Genomic DNA, 21586 nt, shown 5'->3' with positions numbered 1-21586 from the left:
AAACTCTAAAACTCTGGTGAAGAAAACTAAAAAGATTTTTTTTAAATGGAAATTTCACATATATAAACAGGAAGTTTCGATAATGTTTAGATTTCAGTTCTCCCCAATTTTGTCTATAGATTTAATGTGATCCCAATCAAAATTTCAGCATGATTTTTTTAAGATATTGACAGTAAGATTCTTAAGTGTATATGAAGAGGTTAAAGACCCAGAATAGTCAAAACGATATTGAAAAAGGAAAACAAAGTCAGAGCACTGGCTCTCTCTGATTTCAGGACTCATTGCAAAACTACCATGATCAAGACAGAGTGGTATTGATGAAAACAGAGACAAATGATTTAATGGAAAAAAGAGTCCAGGAATATTAATAGGTAGACGGATATAGTCAATTGATCTTTGACAAAGGAGCAAAGCAATTCAATGGAGAAGGCTAGTCTTTTCAATAAATGCTTCTGAAATTACTAAATGTTCTCTCACTCACACACGTGCATACACACAAGTTATAACCTTCACAAATGTTAATTCAAATGAATCACAGACCTATGTGTAAAATGCAAAACTATAAAAATTACAGAAGATAATATAAGAAGAAACACTAGATATTCTTGATTTTGACAATGATTTTTATGTGTATCACTACAGGTAGAATCCATGGAAAGAAAAGAATAATTTGAATAGCATTAAAATTAGCCACTTCTGCTCTACTGAATGTTCTGTCAATAGAAACCATTGAGTGGGAAAATTATTTGCAAAAGATGTATCTGATGAAGGATCATAATCCAAAATGCACAAAGAACTCTTAAAACTCAACAATCAGAAATATAACAACTTGATTTTAAAATGGGCAAATCAGAAATAGACTCATAGAAAACAAACCAAATGGGAAAGGGTGTGGTGGAGGGATAAATCAGTAGTTTGAGATTAGCAGCTCCAAACTAATATATCTGTATAAAACAGATAAATAACGAGGTCCTACTGTATAGCACCGGGAATTATTTTCAATACCCTGTAACCATAATGGAAAAGTCTATGAAAAAGATATATGTCTCTCTCTGAAACATTTTGCTGTACACCAGAGACTAATACAACTTTGTTTATCAACTATAATTCAATAAAAATAAAATATTAGGACCCACCCTAAAAATGGCAAGAATATATAGACATGGCAAATAACCATGTGAAAAATGCTCAACATCATATATCACTAGATACTTGTAGAGGAAAACAGCAATGAGATACCACTACAGAATGGCCAAAGTCCAGACCATTGACAAAGCCAAATATTGGCAAGGATGTGGAGCAACAGGGACTCTCAGTCATTGTTGGTGGGAGTGCAAAATGGTACAGCCACTTTGCAAGACAGTTGACAGATTTCTTAGAAAACTAAACACATGTTTACCATATGATTCAGCAATCACATTCCTTGGTATACCAAAGAGTTGAAAACTTACATTCACATAAAAACCTGCACATGAATGTTTATAGTTGTTTTATTTATAATTACCATAAAATAAATTCTATTACTTAAAAAGAAAGATGTGCATCCACAATTATAGCCGAAATCAGGTTTGTATTGCTGAGCAGAGCAGGCACTTTGTTGTTCAGTCGCTAAGTTGTGTCTGACTCTGTGACTCTGTGAACTTCAGTCACACACTCATTTCTCAAAAAATAAAAACAGCTGCTCTAAAACAAGTGATTGAGCTTATTTCATTCGATATAAGCTGGCTTGTCTTTTAGAACATAGGGCTGTGTGAGGTAGGTAACAAATTACTGCCTCTTTTTGTAGGAAATAAAGGTTACACTGAGTCTTGTTCAGTTGCTAAGTTGTGTCCAACTCTTTCTGACACCATGGACTGCAGCATGCCAGGCTTTCCTGTCCTCCATCTCCAGGAGTTTACTCAAACTCATGTCCATTGAGTCAGTGATGCCATCCAATCATCCAATGACTTTCTCGAGTATGAAGGTGACAAAATTAAACTTGTATGACTCTGATTTTAATGAACTGGTGCAGTAATCATTAACTCACTTGATATATCTGGAAAGTCATTGACTAGGATGAGTCACAGAATATTGAATCATGGTACATATGCAGTAAGTGTGGTGACCCTGGTGAACTGAGTGTTTGCTTACAAGGAGGCACGCCTGACTCAGGAGATGTGAATTCCAGGCTTAGCTCTACAACCTGCAGGTGCTGTTTTATCTTTGGGAAAGGTAATTGAGAGAATCATAAGAGATAAAACTGTGTTAAATTCTCTGTTACATGAACTGATGTAAACCTGAGGAATAAAGTATTTTGTAATTAGGTCTTGACAAACACTTATTTGTTTCTTACTAAAAGAGCTTAGGAATAACTTCACTAATCGGTTCTGAACAAATATGATGATATGTTGTAGAACTCCTGTTTGTGAAGCATTGTCATAACTGTTCTAGTGTTAACCTTTCCGGTGATATTTAGATCTTCATGACCGCTAACTGCCATCTCCTGTTCGGGTCTACATGTACTGGTACTGTGGGTCTGTTTAATGAAGTCTCTGCCTCCCATTCCCCACCAAATCCATGCCTGTTGTTCTGTGTACAATCTCCCTTCCCTGCTCTTGATGACAGATTGAAATTATAATGGAGTAATCAGAGTTCAGACATACAAAAATGGAGTCAGGCAGCCGTTGAGAATCTGGTCTCGGACATCTTTACACCACTGAGAACCTGACATTTCTTTGACCTGTCCTAGATCCAAGGACAGGTCTAGCCCTATTCAGAGCAACACCTGCCAGCTGCATTCTTGTAGTCTTAAGGTCACCCCTTTCAACTGTGCAGCCATTCTGGACCCTGGTTTATCCATACTTAATAGGAACCCTTACTTGCCAGATCCAATTATACTTTTTTAAAACACTTATGAAATTTTGAAGGTTTTGCCCTTATAAGCCTCACCCATTTTGTAGTCCAGTGGGGCACCATTCAACTGCTTCTTGAGTCTGTCTCATGCCACAGTCTTACCAAACTGCCAATTAACATCATTTTATTTCAGTCAGGTCTTTTCTAAAATTTTGGTTAACACTGTGCACACTCCATTTCATTTTTTTCTTATTCTGATAAAAACAGACTTCAAAAGGCAACAGAAGTAGTTGTATCTCAAGGCAACTGGGAGGCGTGAGCCATAATTTCTCAAGCCTTCCCCACTAAATTCTTAGAGATTGGATTTTCCCTCAGCTGCCTGAGTAAGTTTTACCTCTTTGTTGAGGGACAGGAAAGAACCTCTATTTTTGATTTCTTCTCTTGGGAATTTGTGACTCTTTTCCCTTGGAGTTCAGGGACAACTGTTTATTGTGAAGCCTGTTATTTTGTGAACAATCAAGTGTATATTCAGAGTAACATGTGGGGGGTTTGATTTTGTTTTTCTGAAATTATTCTTGAGGCAGCTGTGTTATATACGAGAGAGCATCACAGTGGGCATCAGAAGATCTCAGTTTAAATCCTAGTCTTATTAATTATTAAGTTGGTGCAAAAGTAACTTTGTCATTTGATACTGGAATAAATTCTTAAATGTGGGGAATCAAACCTGGGTCTCCTGCATTGCAGGCAGATTCTTTACATCTGAGCCACCAGGGAAGCCCCTGTTATGTTATACATCATTTTAATGCACATTTCTTGCTTTGTGTTTTTGCCAATGACTTATCACTTGTGTTTATTTTATTTTCATTTTAGACTAGGGAAATGATGTTAGAGAAAAAGCAAATTCGAATGATTTTCTCATTTGAGTTCAAAATGGGTGGCAAAGCAGCAGAGATGACTCACAACATCAACAATGCATTTGGCCTAGGACCTGCTAATGAATATGCAGTGCAGTGGTGGTTTGAGAAGTTTTGCAAAGGAGACAAGAGCCTTGAAGATGAAGAGCACAGTGGCCAGCCATCAGAAGTTGACAATGACCAACTAAGAGGATCATCAAAGCTGATCCTCTTAAAACTACACAAGAGGTTGCTGAAGAACTGAACATTGACCATACTATGGTCATTTGGCATTTGAAGCAAATTGGAAAGGTGAAAAAGCTCTATAATTGGGTGCCTCATGAGCTGACTGAAAAAAAAAATGTCATTTTGAAGTGTCTTCTTCTCTTATTCTGTTCTGTTCCATTCTATTTATATTCACTCAGTCATGACCAACTCTTTGCAACCCCATGGACTGTATGTATCCCACCAGACTCATATGTCCATGGAATTCTCTAGGCAAGAATACTGGAGTGGGTTGCCATTTCCTTTTCTAGGGGATCTTCCTGATCTAGGGATCGAACCGGGCTCTCCTGCACTGTGGGTGAATTCTTTACCATTTTAGCCATCAGAACTACGCAACAGTAGTGAAACATTCCTTGATCAGATTGTGACATGCAACGAGAAGTGGATTTTATATGAGAATTGGCAATGACCAGCTCAGTGGTTGGACCATGCAGAAGCTCCAAAACACTTTATAAAGCCAAACTTACACCAAAAAAAGGTCATGGTCACTGTTTGGTGGTCTGCTGATCCACTACAGCTTTCTGAATCCCAGCGAAACCATTGCATCTGAGAAGTATGCTAAGCAGATCAATGAGATGAACTCAAAACTGTAACTCCCTCGGCTGGCATTGGTTGACAGAAAGGGCCCAGTTCACCACGGCAATGCCTGTCCACATGTTGCACAACGAACACTTCAAAAGTTAAACAAATTGGGTTGTGAAGTTTTACCTCATCCGCCATGTTCACCTGACCTGTTGCCAACTGACTATTGCTTCTTCAAGTGTTTGGACAGCTTTTTTCAAGGAAAACACTTCCACAACCAACAGGATGCAGAAAATGCTTTCCAAGAGTTTGGTGAACCTCAAAGCATGGGTTTTTATGCTACAGGAATAAACAAACTTATTTCTCATTGGCAAAAAATGTGCCGATCGTAATGTTTTCTAAATAAAGATGTGTTTAAGGTTAGTTATAAGGATTTAAAATCCATGGTCCAAAACCACAGTTATGTTTGCACCAACTCCTTGGAAAGAAAGTTATGAGCAACCTAGATAGCATATTCAAAAGCAGAGACATTACTTTGCCAACAAAGGTCCGTCTAGTCAAGGCTATAGTTTTTCCAGTAGTCATGTATGGATGTGAGAGTTGGACTGTGAAGAAAGCTGAGTGCCAGAGAATTGATGCTTTTGAAGTGTGGTGTTGGAGAAGACTCTTGAGAGTACCTTGGACTGCAAGGAGATCCAACCAGTCCATCCTAAAGGAGATCAGTCCTGGCTGTTCTTTGGAAGGAATGATGCTAAAGCTGAAACTCCAGTACTTTGGCCACCTCATGCAAAGAGTTGACTCATTGGAAAAGACTCTAATGCTGGGAGGGATTGGGGGCAGGAAGAAAAGGGGATGGCGGAGGATGAGGTGGCTGGATGGCATCACCGACTCAATGGACGTGGGTTTGGGTGAGCTCTGGGAGTTGGTGATGGACAGGGAGGCTTGGCGTGCTGCAATTCATGGGTTCGCAAAGAGTCGGACACGACTGAGAGACTGACTGAACTGAACTGAATATGACCTTTATGACACTGGCTGTTTCTAATCACCCAGAATCTTCCTTTCCCACACTAAGAATTATAAAATTACCATCTCTACCTTCCAATGTTTAATTTTTGGTGGAGTAGACTTGAGTTTTCAAGATAAAAGTCATGTACATTTATTTATATAATTACTTGATATATCTTTGGTCTTTTGAGATGTTTGAATTATCTTAATATTAATGACAAATTCCAAGAATGGTGATCTTGTTGAAATCCAAGAGGTATTTGTTTGGGGTTTGTTATGACTGCAGCCCAGGAGACACAGATCCAAGAAGCATTTAAATTGTGTTCTACCAGACTACAACCTGGGGAAATTTATAAATGCAAAAAACTGCAAAGGTACATAAATTTCTTGTGAAGAATTAGAATTGTTTGTATACTTATGGCTGATGCATGTTGATGTGTGGCAGAAACCAACACAATATTGAAAAGCAGTTATCTTTCAATCAAGACTAAATTAAAAAAAGAATTAGAATTGTAGATGACAAGATGTAAGGATACTTGTCAGCAAGAATTTTTTGGGGGGGTGTTCAAAATGGTTACATAGATGTGAAGGGGGTGGGGGACTTTGAAAATAAAAAATTGTAGCAAGCACCTGGTAGCAGATGCTGTTTTGAAATGATTGGTGGAGCCCTTGAGTTTGACATAGTTGGCAATTCAAGTTCTCAGTAATGCAGGAACTTATCTAAACAAGTGTGACTGTGTGGCTTCATTATGGATACCTGAACCACAGTTACTGCATTTTGATTTGTAAATGCTCTTGAATATGTCATCATTACCTATTTTATGTATAGGCAAATGTAATATCAGTAAGTACATTAAAATATTTTAAAATCTTTCAAATTCAAGGACAGAATATTCCAGTGTTGGAATAGTATTACAAAATAAACATTAAAAAATAAAATTAAAAATGCATAAGAAGAGACATTACTTTGCTAACAAAGGTCCATCTAGTCAAAGCTATGGTTTTTCCAGTAGTCATGTATGGATGTGAGAGTTAGACTATAAAGAAAGCTGAGTGCCAAAGAATTGATGCTTTTGAACTGTGGTACTGGAGAAGACTCTTGAGAGTTCCTTGGACTGCAAGGAGATCAACCCAGTCAATCCTAAAGGAAATCAGTCCTGAATATTCATTGGAAGGACTGATACTGAAGCTGAAACTCCAGTACTTTGGTCACTTGATGTGAAGGACTGACTCATTGGAAAAGACCCTGATGCTGGGAAAGACTGAAGGCAGGAGGAGAAGGGGAGGACAGAGGATGAGATCTTTGGGTGGCATCACTGACTTGATGGACTTGAGTTTGAGGAAGGTCCAGGAGCTGGGATGGACAGGGAAGTCTGGCGTGCTGTAGTCCACGAGGTCACAGAGTCAGACAGGACTGGGTGACTGAACTGAACTGAACTGAAGATAAATTGATTGTCCTCAGTGTGAGATATCTCCAACTGGTCACTGATTTGAATTCACAGTTAGGAGCCCTTTTTTTTTTTTTTTTCAATTAGCCATACCTGGACCCAATCCCAGGGCATCCCAGGTGGTACTAGTGGTAAAGAACTGTTCTGCCCATGCAGGAGACATTAGAGATGTGGATTTGATCCCTGAGTTGGGAAGATCTCCTGGAGGAGGGCCTGGCAATCCACTCCAGTATTCTTGCCTGGAGAATTCCCTGAACAGAGGAGCCTGATGGGTTACAGTCCATAGGTCACAAAGAGTCAGATATGAGTGAACCGACTTGGCATGCACACACGGGCCCAATCCCAGTACAGCTAAACCAGCTAGACTGGAATTTCCAGAGTGATCATTGGACATAGAGAAAACAAGATTAAAGCACAATTTATTTTTATCATTGGGGCAAAGTCTACTCAGAATAGAGTGCACAGTGGATGTAATTAATTGGTCTTTTTATATAAGGGAGGCCCAAGTTGAATTAGCAGGGACTGTCATAAAAGCTTTAGGTTTCAGGCTCACAGTCATCTGAGCGAGAAGAGAAGGCGCCAATGGATCTGGCTGTGGTCCTGGTGCTCTGTCTCTCCTGCCTGCTTCTCCTCTCGCTCTGGAAACAGAGCTCTGGGAAAGGGAAGCTCCCCCCAGGCCCCACTCCTCTCCCGATTCTTGGAAATATCTTTCAGCTAGATGTTAAGAATATCAGCAAATCTTTAACCAGTGTAAGTAGATTTTATGCTTCTCCAGGGTCTTGCAAATGGTAAGTAAGTTAAGCCTAATTATGAATCTAATACATATATTTCTATGGGCACAGTCAAAATATGTAAATGTGAAGCAAATTACTTCCTGTAAATTTTGACACTTTTCTTGCCTTTTCAGGTATATCATTGTCATAAATAGAAGAAAAAGGAATGTGTTTTGCGAGTAGAGAAACACTTAGCTCTTTGTATGGTAAAATGAAAATAATAAAGTATTAAAAGCTGGGAGTGTTGCCTCCCTCCTTTGTTTCACAGCCATTTGCTATGATTTGGGGCTGATTTTTGGCATTTTGTGATTCGAGATTTTCTTCCAGAAGTCATATACTACGTAAGCCGCGTGTTTTGTCCAGAGTCAGGAAAATATAACTTTTTTGCAAAAGGGCATTGTGCCTGATGTAGAGGAATTGACCTGGGATCAAGACAAGCATGAGTGATTGAAAGAAAGAAGTCATCACTCAGGATTCTGCAGGAAGGTGCCGTCTGTACCCTGTGAATCCTGCAGGGTGCAAGATGCTGTTCTTCCATGAGATGCAGTCTCTCCAAGCACTGCCTCTACGGTGTTTCCTCTCTTTCTGTATTAGCCATACCAGTGGATTTCAAACAAGGCTGGGAATTACTGGAATTTATTTTTTGAAATGATAAATTTCTAGTATTCATCATAGGGCTATAGAATCAGAATGCTGTGTGAGTGATTCTGAAACAGTCAGTTGGCTGACGGTTTAAAGCTGGGCCTTGAGGACTGCTACATTCCTCTCAAGGATCAGAGGGTGATTATGAAGATCTTCAAACTGGAATCCTCCATATATTAGCCCTGGGATGCTGGAAATATACCAGAATTCCCCTACCTTAGTTTCCTTATTTATAGTGGGGCAAATGAACCTGCTGAAAGTGCTGATTTGAGGATTAATTATAATCTGTGTACCAGTTATTTGGACCATTATCCAGGATCTCAGGTCATCCATAAGTGGAATCTGTAATATCACCATCATACTTATGAATTGAATTAAGAAATATTTTAAGCTATGTGGCAGAATAAAAACATAATAGTACAATGATAACACATTTTGTATCAGGCACAATATTTATCAAGTATTGACTTCTTTTGCTATTACATGCATTTCCATTCCCAGCTCTCAAAAGTCTACGGACCTGTGTTTACTGTGTATTTTGGAATGAAGCCCACGGTAGTTTTGCATGGATATGAAGCAGTGAAGGAGGCTCTGATTGATTTGGGAGAGGAGTTTTCTGGAAGAGGCAGTTTCCCAGTGATTCAAAGAACTGTTAAGGGATATGGTAGGTGTGTATTTGCACATGTTCAGCTTTAATAATGGGTAGGGGTGGTCAGGGTGAAAAACGGGAACTTCAGGAGCTCCCCAGCAGAGCTTGTCTCAGTGTCCCAAGTGTCAGTTCCCTAGGACCTCCCTCCTATTCTGTTTCCCCTCCCATCAGGAATCGTATTCAGCAACGGGAAAACGTGGAAGGAGACCCGGCGCTTCTCGCTCATGACGCTGCGGAATTTCGGGATGGGGAAGAGGAGCATCGAGGACCGCGTTCAAGAGGAAGCGCGCTGCCTGGTGGAGGAGCTGCGGAAAACCAACGGTGGGTGATTCTGTGCTCTGTAACTCTGACCTTAGCAGTCTTCTCTCTCTCTCCGGTGATGCCCTTGGCAACATTTCGGGGCAGCCACATCTTTCCTATGGGTGGTGGTTGTCAGTCTTCAGATGAAGTGGGGAGGGTGTGAAGCACAGACAGCCAGGGGGCCTTTTGTGTGTCTGTGATTGTCATGTGTGTCATAGGATTGTCCCATGATGGTACACACAGTGTGGGTATAAATGTGTTTTAATAATGCTCTATCCTGAGGTTTGTGTTCAGTTCAGAAACCACAAAGTATAGTTTTGAGTCTTTTCCTGAAAAAAAAAAAAAAAAAGAACAATGTCTTTCCTGTAGCATTAAAGTGGGTTTTCTATTCCAGAGCGTTTTACCAGGGAATACTTGTTAATTGGACAGGGTGAGAATAACACTTATGGGGGTGTCACACTTATGGTGAGAATGACACTCATGAAACAGTGACATTTATGTTCATTTAATTGGACAATTTTTATACATACAGCCTCACAGACATGTCTGAGAGTCACTTCAGGGCCCAAGGCTACGATTCTAGCAAATAGTAATGACATTTAGGGATTTTAATCGTTTAGGTATGTCTTAATGCAGTTCTCAATTATGACTTCATTTAAATGTAACACTTAAAAAAAAATAACTTTACTGTGTATTTGCCTTTACCGCGTATTTGAGCTTTCTCCATTGTAATATTCCCATTTCTAGTTGTGGCTTTTTCTTTTCTCTTAGAGAAGTCTCTTTACTATTTCCTGTAAAACTGATTTGGTGATGCTGAAGTCTTTTAGCTCTTGCTTGTCTGTAAAATTGGTTGTCTTTATCGAATCTGATGAGAAACTTGTGAGTAGAGCATTCTTGATTGTTGATTTTTTTCTTTCAATCCCTTAATTTTTTTTTTTTTAAGTATGTCATGCCACTTTCTTCTGGCCTGCAGAATTTCTGTTGAAAAGTCAGCTGATTGTGTAATGGGAGTTTCCTTAATTTTAACTTATTTAATTTCCCTTGCAGCTTTTAATCTCTCTTTAACTGTTTGACATTTTAATTACAATGCATCTTGGTTTGTTGCTTTTTGGGTAGACCTGTTCAGGACTCTGTGTTTCCTGGACTTGGTTGTCTGTTACTGATCCCAGGTTAGGGAAGTTTTTAGTTATTTTGTCTTCAGATGTGTTCTCTGACCCTTTATCTTTCTCTTCTTCTCTTGGAACCTCTATAATGTGAGTGTATGATTGCTGGTGTCAGAGTCTCTTAAACTGCCCTCATTTCTTTTCATCCTATTTTCTGTTCCTTGTCAGTGATTTCTGCTACTCTTTCACCTCAGTGATCCATTCCTCTGTTTCATTTAGTCTATTCTTGATTCCTTCTAGTGTATTTTTCATGTCAGTTATTATATTCTTCATCTCTGTTTGGTTGTTCTTTATATTTTTCAATTCTTTCTTAAAATCTACTAACTTCTTGCTTAGTGTAACTATTCATTCTTCTCCAAAGTTCTTTGATCATCTTTTTTTTTTCCATTTGAGTCATGTGGCATGTGGGATCTTAGTTCCCTGACCAGGGATCAAACCTGTACCTTCTACAGTGGAAACACAGTTTCTTAACCACTGGATCACCAGAGAATCCCTGATCATCTTATTGATCATTACCCTGAACTCTTTCTTGAGTAGATTATATATCTCCACTTCACTTTGGAACATGTTCTTCTGTTGCTCCATTTTTTCTCCCTAACTTGCTATTTTTATTTCTGTATATCTGGTAGGTTGGTTCTAATTCCTGACCTTGGAGAAATAATGTTTTTTAGGATACGTCCAATGCGTCCCGACAACACACTGCCCACTCATCATTAGAGCTATATTGATCAGGGTTCCCCGCATGTGGACTGTGTTTGTCTTTCTGTTGTGGGCTGACTACTGTAGGCAACCTTGTAGTCTGGGTTGACCTTGGTCAGATTGGTTGACTGTTCCTGCCTTGTACAGAGGCTGCCAGTTGCTGGTTGGCTGTGCTGTCCCAAGAAGTGGCCAATTGTGGAACCCTGGGGCATTCCAGAGGTAGTGCTGGTTCACTAGTGGGTGAGTCAGGGTTCATGAGATCCTAGGATTGGTGCCTGACCACTGGAAGGTAAAGCCAGGTGCTGGATCACATGCTGGCCCAGGCGAGCAGAGCCAGATTCTGGAATCTGCCTAAGGGGCCCAAGGATCCCAGAGTTGGAATGGGACTATTGGTTGGTGAGACTGGTTCCTGACACAGCAGGCTGTGGGTTCTGGGGGAATTCAGAAGCTTGTGTTGGCCTGCTGGTTGTTGAGGCTGGGGCAACAGGAAAGGTGCTGGCCTTTTATAATTGGGTGGGTTGGGTCCAAAATCTACAGTGCTCTGGGGCTGGTGTCTGTCCACCAGTGGGTGAGGCTGGTGCTGAGCCTAGGCGGGTCTGAAGTCCAGCAGGTTGGCACTGGCCTGATGATAACTGGGCTGGTCCATAGACTGTAGGCCTGTGGGAGTCCTGTGACTGGTGTCCACTCACGTTGCAAAAGGCTGGTCACAAGGCTAGGGCAGGCCTACTCGTTGGCAGAGCCAGGGCCTAGCTGGTGCTATTGTATGTATGTGTAGTCAGTTGTGTCCAACTCTTTGCAATCCCATAGACTGTAGCCCACCAGGCTCCTCCATCCATGGAATTTTCTAGGCAAGAATACTGAAGTGGGTTGCCATTTCCTTCTGCAGGGAATCTTCCTGACCCAGGGATCAAACCTGTGTCTCTTGCATCACCTGCATTGGTAGGTTCCTTACCAGCTAAGCCACCATTAACCTACTGGTATGTGGACTGGGTCTGCATGCTGTGGGGCTGTCATTGTCCTGGGGCTCTTATCCACATGCTAATGGTGAGGCTTGTCTGACAAGAGCAGGCTTGCTGGTGGGTAGGGCTGGGGATTCTGGCACTGGTGCCTGACCAGTGGTGTTTGAGCTGAGTCCTTTGCTCTCTGATTGTAGGGCCCTGGGATTCCTGGGTCTGGTGCTTGTGCAGTGCTGTTTAGAGCTGAGTCCTGGTCCTCTGGTGGACAGGGCTGTGTACAGGGGTGGTTGTGAGGTCAGAGAATCTTAAGGCAGCCACTCTGCTGGTGGGTAGCTGCTTGGCCTTGGGCAAGTCCTGGTGCCTACAGGCTCTTGGGAGGTAGGAGGGGGCTGGGTCATGATGCTAAGCCAGAGGGAAGATTCCAAAATGGCACTTGCCAGCACCAGTGTCCATGTGGCAGAACAAACTCCCCAAAATGGCTCCTGCCAGTATTTATGGTCCCAGGGTGAGCCCCAGGTGCCTCCGACCTCTCTGGGAGGCTCTTCGAGATCAGCAGGTAGGTCTGACCCAGGCTTCTTTCAAATGAATGCTTCTATGCTGGGTACAGAGCATGTGAGATTTTGTATGTCCTCTTCATGAGTGGAGTTTCTATTTCCTCAGCCCCCTGGGGCAGCTGAAAGTAAGCCCCGCTGACCTTCAAAGCCAAACATTCCGGGATTCATCTTCCTGTTGCAGGACCATCAGGCTGGGGAGCCCAGTGTGGGGCTCAGAAAACTCACTTCTTGAGGCAGTCTCTGCAATTGTAATTTTTCTTGCCTTTGTGCTTTGCTTATGTGGGAGTGTGGTACTTTACTTCACCCCTCCTACTCATCTCCTTGTGGTTTCTTCTTTATATCTTTATTTGTTGAAGATCTTTTCTGGTGGGTTCTGGTTTTTTTCGTCGATGAAACCAGGAAAAAACCTTTTTTCTGTATATTGTTATAGTTTGGGGATGTCCATGAGAGGAGGTGAGGATCTTCCTGCTCTGCCATCTTTGCCAATCTCCTCCCACATTACTTTATCTGTAATTGTTGATGGACCTTTAGAATGTTTCAGGGGAGTGCAGCTATCTCTTTAAGATCCTGATTCAGCTATTTTGTGTGAAAACTCAAAAGTGGGATTGCTGGGTAATATGGTAAATTTCTTTTTATTGTTTGAAGAATGGCCATACTCTTTTTCATAGTAAATCATGGACATTCTATCAAGTATACATAGGGTTCAATTTCTCAACTCCCTCATCAACACTTGTTATTTTCTTCCTCTCTCTCTCCTTCCCTCCCTCCTTCCTCCCTTTCTTTCTTTCTTTTTTGATAATGGCCGGATTGTGAGGTGCTACCTCTTGCTTTTGATTTTCATTTTCTAATGTGTAGTTTAAACTCAGACAGTTCTGGGTTTTTTTTTTTTTTTTCTTTTTTGTAATGCAAATACCTGATGTCAGCTGTGATTGCCAAGGCATCAGTTTCCAAACAGCATCCGTTTCAAAGGTGGTTATCTGAAATAAACACAAGCTAGCCAGGAGACTAAAAAGCTCTTCCCACTGAGCCTCCTTTGTTCTTGGATGATTTCAATGACAAGCGTTAGGCTACTTGTTTTTCTCACTTTCAGTGCTTTGTATTTCCACTTTCTATGTTCTAAATTCACCCACAATGAGCCCTCGAAACCCTGTGCCCTGAACTTTACCCCAGTGAGAGCAGAACTCCGGGCCACTGTGTGAGATGTCACTCTCTGTCACTCCACTCACAACCTCACAGTGTGTTCCCACGTGTGTTGGCAATATCCAGGTCTTGTTGGTAATAAAGTTCTATGTTTCCAAGTTTCCTGATGACTTTTGCTGAAGGACTTCTTGCAGTCATAAAAAGAATCACAAGGTCTAGTTCATCTATACCTTTGGTTATTGATAGGCTGAGACCAGCACAAAACATGATGATTAACTTAATACTTCCATGTGATTTTCTGTTGCTGCTTCAGTGTTCTGTTGTGTTAACTTTATGAACCCTTTTTAGCATTTCTTCTAAGACATGTCTTTGTTGTTGTTATTTAGTTGCTAAGTCATGTCCAGCTCTTTGGAGACCCCATGGACTATAGCCCACCAGGCTCCTCTGTCCATGGGATTTCCCAGGCAAGAATACTGGAGTGGGTCGCCATTTCCTTCTCCAGGGGATCTTCCCAGCGCAGGGATTGAACATGCATCTCATGCATTGGCAGGCGGGTTCTTTACCCCTGAGACACCAGGGAAACCCTGTCATGTCTAGTGTGGATTAACTCCCTCAGCTTTTGTTTATTTGAGAAAGTGATTATTTGTCTTTTATTTTTGAAAAATTGTCTTGTCAGATAGAGTATTCTTGGTTGATAGCTTTTTTCTTTCCACGTTTTGAGTATATCATCCCATTGCTTTCTGGCCTGTGATGTTTTTGCTTAGAAATCGGTTGTTAGTATTATGATGGTTCTACTGTATCTGACATATCACTTGTCTTGCTGCTATCAAAATTTTCTCCTTGTCTCTGATTTTGACAATTTGAGTATAATGTATCTCAGTGTGAATTTCTTTTGTTCATCCTAGTTAAAATGTATTGGCCTTCTAGAATCTGTGTCAGTTTTTCACTCAGACGTAGGAAGTTTTTGCCATTATTTCTTCAAATAAGCTTTCTCTCTCTCTTTTCCAATAATGTGTATATGGATCCCCTTGTTGATGTCCCATAAGTCCCTTGTATTTTCTTTACTCTTTTAAATATTTTTTTTTCCTTTTGTTCTTCTGAGTAATAGCAAATGACCCACCTTTGAGCAAAAATTTAATGTGACTTATTGTATTCTTCAACTTGACAGATTTCAGTTGTTTTTAAGAAATATATTCTGTTTCTTGATATTCTCATTTGTTCATGCATCATTTCCTTGAGTTTGTGGAACATCTGTGTCACTTTTTTTTATGGCCTCACTGTGAGGCATGTGAGATCTTAGTTCCCAGACCAGGGATCAAACCAGTGACCTTGCATTGGAAGCACAACATCTTAACTACTGGACCACTAGGAAAGTCCCTGCATCACTTTCTGATAAAAACTTTGTTTAGATAAATGATATTACTCCATTCCTTTAGGATCAGTTTCTGGGATTTACTTTGTACATTGTTTGAGCCATTTTTCCTGCTTCTTTGTGTGTTTCATGACTTTATGTTTAGATTCATTAACTTGAAAAAATAGCTACCTCTTCCAGATTTTATGGACCAGCTTTATATAGAGCAAAAACACTTAGCAAGCATCTTGGCTGGAGATTCTGGGGCCTTCTGAAACCTGTTTCTTTTGGTGGCCGCAACTACTGTGGGCTTGTGTGTAGAATTTCATGACTAGGAAAGCTTGCCAAACTCATTCTCAGGAGCTAGTCCTCTCTTGCCCCCTTTGTTATCTGTTTGCACACTGAAAGTTCTGTGGTTCAACAGAAGCAAGCTCTTCCACCCTCCCTTTCTCAGTGGCATCCAAAATCTGTAGGCTCCCCTTCAATGCCCTGAATCAGGTTAGACAGTTACCAGTCCTTTGAGTTGCCTTCCAAAAAAACCAGGACACTGGATGAAACTCCACTCCTCTCCCCCCATTAGAGGATGAGCCTTAAGTTGTGCGCCTTCTTTAGACTGTGTCAGGCCATGCTGGTCACAGCAAATCACTTCTCTCACCCTCTATTCTCAGTGATTCCAGACATCCAGACTATGCCAGTTCTGTCAGCACTCCAAGTGAGGCAGGACAGAAGCTGCTTCTTCAAGCAGCCCACTGCAGCACTGAATGCATGCTTCATCCATCTCTTTCCTGGGTTAATCACAACCTGGGGCATTCTTTTGCCTCATCATTGAGGTTTGGGGGTGGGAGGTGTTGATGCAGGTGAAGTGATATTGCACTTCTTATCAGTTTTATTGTATCTGTTTTCAGCTTCGTAGTGGCCTATGGTATTGTGACTTCTTAAAAGTTTCTGAAAGTCTCTTAAAGAAATTTTAATCCACATATCATTGCTAAACCAGTGTTTCTATGGGGGAAGGAAGGCTGGGACTTCCTCTTACACCATCATTCTGATGTCACTCCTTACTGTATTTTGATTCAAGTAATCTTTAATCACATCTATTTATGTGACTATTGTATCTCTCTATCGTGAATTAAAAAAAAAAAGTTGATTTATTTATTTGACTGCATCAGGCCTTAGTTGTGGCACGCAGAATCTTCACTGTGTCATGTGAAATCTCACTGAAGCACAAGGGCTGCCCCAGGGCCTTTGGAATCTTAGCTCCCCAACCAGGGATCGAACCTGGATTCCTTGCATTACAAAGCAGATTCTTAACCACTGGACCACAAGGGAAGTCCCAGAATTTTCTTTGATTGTTTGATTGTACCAATTTTATTTTATAGATCTCCTACCAAAAAAGAAAACTTTTCTTCTAGTATAATTTCATCATTGGAAATATAATAAACTTGATGTAAATGATGAAAAATTTAAATTTATCAAAGTTTAATATTCTGTTGGGTAAACAGAAGACTAGCCCAGAGGTCTACATAATGCAGCCTTGCTTAAATTAATTAATTTTATGGTTATTGGAAATGAAGGTCATTTATTTCTTAAGCAAGGAAATTTTTTTAACATTGAAATGACACATAAAGAAATTCCATTTACCAATTAACCTTTTCTGGTTTCACTTATCTGGGATTTATGTTTGATATAAAAATTATATTTTATATTTACTTTGGACAAAAAAATCCAGTTCATAATAATTGTTCATTCATATTAGTTTTTCTTTTGCTACAGCATGGATTCTTCCTGCTTTTACACATTTGCTTCTTCACGTACAAGAAGTCTACAATCTCTCTCTCTTTGGCTTCCTCATTGCTGATTCTACACATGACTCTTTCAACTATTCATTATATAAAAAACATTTTGAGGTCCCTAACTGTTCTCATTTTCCTATGTCAGTGTTTATGATACTCAGCACTGATAATGTTAGTAATTAAATGATACAAAAATGGTCTTTTCGGTGTTCTCATCATTCACCCTTCAAATTAACAGATGCCTTAGGTAAAAAGCATAAGAAAAGGCAGTGAATATGAATTGAATTTATTTTAAATTTTTTGGCTGTGCCATATGGTGTGTGAGATCTTAGTTCCCTGACAAAGGATCCCACGTGCACCCCTTGAAGTGGAAGCATGGAGTCTTAACCACTGGACAGCCAGGAAAGTCCCTGGATTGATTAAAAAAAATTATTTAAACACCATTTGCAGCAACATGGATGGACTTAGAGATTATCATACTAAATAAAGTCAGTCAGAACGACAAAGACAAATATCACATGATATCAGTTGTATGTGGAATCTGAAATGTGACACAAATGAGTATATCTGTGAAAAACACGGACTCACAGACATAAAGAATAGACTTGTAGTTTCCAGCAGTGGGGGAGGGAAGGATTGGAGGTTTAGATTAGCAGAGGTAAACTATTATAAATATAATGGATAAACAACAGGGTACTACTGTCTTGAACAGGGAACTATATTAAATATCTTGTGATAAACCATAATGGAAAAAAAATTGAAAAACATATATATATGTATAACTGATACACTTTTCTGTACAGTAGAAATTAGCAATGTAAATAAACTATATATCAATACAATTTAAAGATAAATAAATAGATAAACCTTCTTTAAATAGGTTAACATGGTCTTCCAGATTAAGGTAAAAGTGATGTGTCAATTTTTGCATTTTGAATATTTTGCTGTTAAGGGATTTGTACAAGAAATATTGATTTAAAGTTTCTAACAGTTTACGTGTTGTTTCAGAGATAAAGTGTTTCACTCGTATGTTTTGGTGATGTGTTTAAATGTTTGTTATTCTTCAGGGTTGCCCTGTGATCCCACTTTCATCCTGGGCTGTGCTCCCTGCAATGTGATCTGCTCCATTATTTTTCAGAACCGTTTTGATTATAAAGATCAGAGTTTTCTAAATCTAATGAAAACAGTAAATGAAAATATCAAGATTTTGGGCTCTCCGTGGGTGCAGGTGAGTCCAGTGGCTTTTCTTCTGGAGGAATCATTTATTCTCTTTTCCCCGTGAGGTCAAGATCTCTATACACCAAGCTGTGGGGTGAAAGTGTGAAGAGCACAACCCTGCCCAGAGCTTAGCATCACGGAGTGCTCATCTGGGGCTGCTGGCTGAGCCCTTTAATGTTAGACAGGAAAAAACATACCCACAATTCAGTCCTGTTGACACTGTTCAGTGGTTTTTCTACCAATTTTCAAAGCCCAGTTACTATAAACTACTTTGGTAACATCCCCAAAGCATGCCCACACCAGTAGAAGGACTTCCAGGCCCTTATGGAAAGGCTTCCATTATTCACAAGTCTTGTCATTCAGTCTCCACCTAGTTACTACTTCACCATCTTAGTTGGCAGAAATACCTGCATTTAGGAAGGAGGAGAATATCTCCTTTGAGTGAAAGAGTGCTGCCAGGAAACACTGACTAGGTTAGGACTGTTTGATGTTTCAGTTGGCATCCTAACTGACAAGGTAATTGCTTTGGGGATGACAAAAAAAATGGGATTTTTTTTTTTTTAATTTTGGTGTAAGAAACACAAACCAACATTACAGGTGTATCCTATACTGAGCTGACATGTTCTGCCTTCTGCCTAAAAGACTGTGGTGTGACCTTACAGTGGTCACTTAAGTGCTCTGGTGCTTAGTTACTTTAGCCATAAAATGTTGAGTTTCATGGTGTCTTTAGGACCATTTCTGGAGAAGGAAATGGCAACCCACTCCAGTCCTCTTGCCTGGAAAATCCCATGGATGGAGGAGCCTGGTGGGCTACAGTCCACAGGGTCACAAAGAGTCAGACACGACTGAACGACTTCACTTTGACTTTCTTCACTTAGGAGCCTTTCAGTCCTATTAATAAAATACTTATTTTATGTTTGGGTCTATGAGACAGAGGTAGAAACATCAGGGACCAGCTCTGTGATCTGTATCAGGCTGTGCAAACTCTCTTAACCTCTGTTGTTATCTACAAAATGTGAGTCATTGTCCTTTGTGCAAACCCTTATTTCATGGTTGTAGAGAAGAACTGATGTAAAAACCAGGGAGAATTGATGTAAAGATGTTTTCTTACTGGAAACATGATATGTAGGTATAGAAATGATTATTATTTTTGATTTCTGACCAGAATTTTCTCCTTGAAATACTTCTATCAGCATAGAAAATTATGTTATTTGTATACTAAAAATACTCTTCAACATTTAGAGACCATATTTATTTTAATATTTATACTACAGTTTCCAACCAGGACTTGGCATATTTAGCTATTTATTTAATAAAACGTAGTTTTCTCTTCTAGGTCCTCAATATTTTCCCTGTGCTCCTTGATTTTTTCCCATGGAGTTATAAAAAATTTTCTACAAATATTGCTTATGTAAAAAATTATGTTTTGGAGAAAACAAGGGAACACCAAGCATCCCTGGATATTAACAATCCTCGAGACTTTATTGATTGCTTCCTGATCAAGATGGAGCAGGTAATAGGTTAAAGACAGCTGAATTATTTGATTACTTGTGCATTTTATAGATCATTGAATCTTCTGTATTTACCAGGGATGTTTCAGTGGTCTGGCAAGCAATGCTGATGAGCATTTTTAGTACTTGTATGCATGAATCTATGCTAACCATTAAGAAGATGTAATATTTAGTCATTAAATAAGTGAAATACCTTGATTTTGCTCTTTGGGTGCTAATTATCTACCCAAGGAAAAACAGAATGATATCATAGGTGAATTGGACACTGATAACAACTAGTTAAAAGTAACAAAATATCATGGTATAATATGATGATGAACATGATCATAGCACACAGTGTAAAGGGAATAAAGAAGAATAACTGGATCTAACTGGGCTTCCTGCTTGGCTGGTAGTTGCAAATAGATCAACATATTTGCATCGAAGGACACGGGGGGGAATATGAGATGGATGGATGATGTATGTAAGATGCTGTTTTCATAGGCATGTGATGGCAAAGAGTAGGTGTGTGGACAGAAGAAGCCTTAATTGAGTGTAAAGTAAATGGATTAGCAAAGATATGGAGTTGTATGACTGTGAGCATGAACCCTGCACCATGTGTTGGAAAGACCATTTTTCCCATGTGAATTATCTTGGCAACCTTGTCAGAAATCAACTGACTCATAGTTTGAGCATTTGTGCAATCTGGCATCTGTTTCAGTAATCTAAATGCCAGTTTCTACATCAGTGGCACATCATCTGGACATCTTAATTACTAGTTTTGTAATTAGTTTTGAGGTTGGGTAGTGTGAGACCTCTAATTTTTGCCATTTCATAAGATTGTTTTGGTTTTTCTGTGCCACTTAAATTTAGGATAAATTTGTCAATTTATGCAAAGAAATCAGTGGTGATTTTTATAGAGATTGTGTGAAATCTTTAGGCCAATTTATGGAATAATGTTATTTGAAAAGTTAAGGTGAAATTCACATCAATTCAGTTCAGTCACTTAGGCATGTCTGATTCTTTGTGTCCCCATGGACTGTAGCACACCAGGCTTCCCTGTCCATCACCTACTCCCAGAGCCTACTCAAACTCATGTCCATTGAGTCAGTGATGCCATTCAACCATCTCATCCTCTGTGATCCCCTTCTCCTGCCTTCAGTTTTTCCCAGCATCAGGCTCTTTTCCAATGAGTCAGTTTTTCAAATCACGTGGCCAAAGTATTGGAGCTTCAGCTTTAGCATCAGTCCTTCCAATGAATATTCAGGACTGATTTTCTTTAGGATGTACTGGTTGGATCTCTTTGCAGTCCAAGGGACTCTCAAGAGTCTTCTCCAACACACAGTTCAAATGCATCAATTCTTTAGCACTCATTTTTCTTTATGGTCCAACTCTCACATCTGTACATGACTCCTGGAAAAACCATAGCTTTGACTAGATGGACATTTGCTGGCAAAGGAATGTCTCTGCTTTTTAATATGCTGTCTAGGTTGGTCATAGCTTTTCTTCCAAGGAGCAAGCGTCTTTTAATTTCATGGCTGTAGTCACCATCTACTGTGATTTTGGAACCCAAGAAAATGAAGTTTCTCACTGTTTCCATTGTTTCCCCATCTATTTGCCAGGAAGTGATGGGACCGGATGCCATGATCTTCGTTTTTTGAGTGTTGAGTTTTAAGCCAACTTTTTCACTCCCCTCTTTCACTTTCATCATGAGATTCTTTAGTTCCTCTTCTTTTCTGCCATAAGGATGGTGTCATCTGTGTATATGAGGTTATTGGTATTTCTGCTGGCAGTCTTGATTCCAGCTTGTGCTTCATCCAGCCTGGCATTACATGTGATGTACTCTGCATATAAGTTAAATAAGCAGGGTGACAAT

At 39.9% G+C, this 21586-nt stretch overlaps 1 protein-coding gene across 2 annotated transcripts in view; it reads left to right on the top strand.

Moving 5' to 3' along the window:
• Nucleotides 7451–21586, top strand: part of LOC102185708 (cytochrome P450 2C19) — a 30080-nt gene continuing 15944 nt past the window's right edge. The window contains exons 1-5 of one of the 2 annotated variants that reach the window (XM_005698251.3): nucleotides 7451–7735; nucleotides 8902–9064; nucleotides 9221–9370; nucleotides 18070–18230; nucleotides 19557–19733. In XM_005698251.3, the coding sequence (XP_005698308.2) occupies nucleotides 7568–7735; nucleotides 8902–9064; nucleotides 9221–9370; nucleotides 18070–18230; nucleotides 19557–19733 (819 nt within the window). In that variant the 5' untranslated portion in view covers nucleotides 7451–7567. Of the gene's footprint in view, nucleotides 7736–8901; nucleotides 9069–9220; nucleotides 9371–18069; nucleotides 18231–19556; nucleotides 19734–21586 lie in introns of both variants that reach the window. The other variant, XM_013975088.2, reaches the window with a different exon arrangement.

This window comes from Capra hircus, chromosome 26, assembly GCF_001704415.2.
Source record: "Capra hircus breed San Clemente chromosome 26, ASM170441v1, whole genome shotgun sequence".
Lineage (NCBI taxonomy): Eukaryota > Metazoa > Chordata > Mammalia > Artiodactyla > Bovidae > Capra > Capra hircus.
This window is presented reverse-complemented; position numbering and strand designations above follow the sequence as displayed.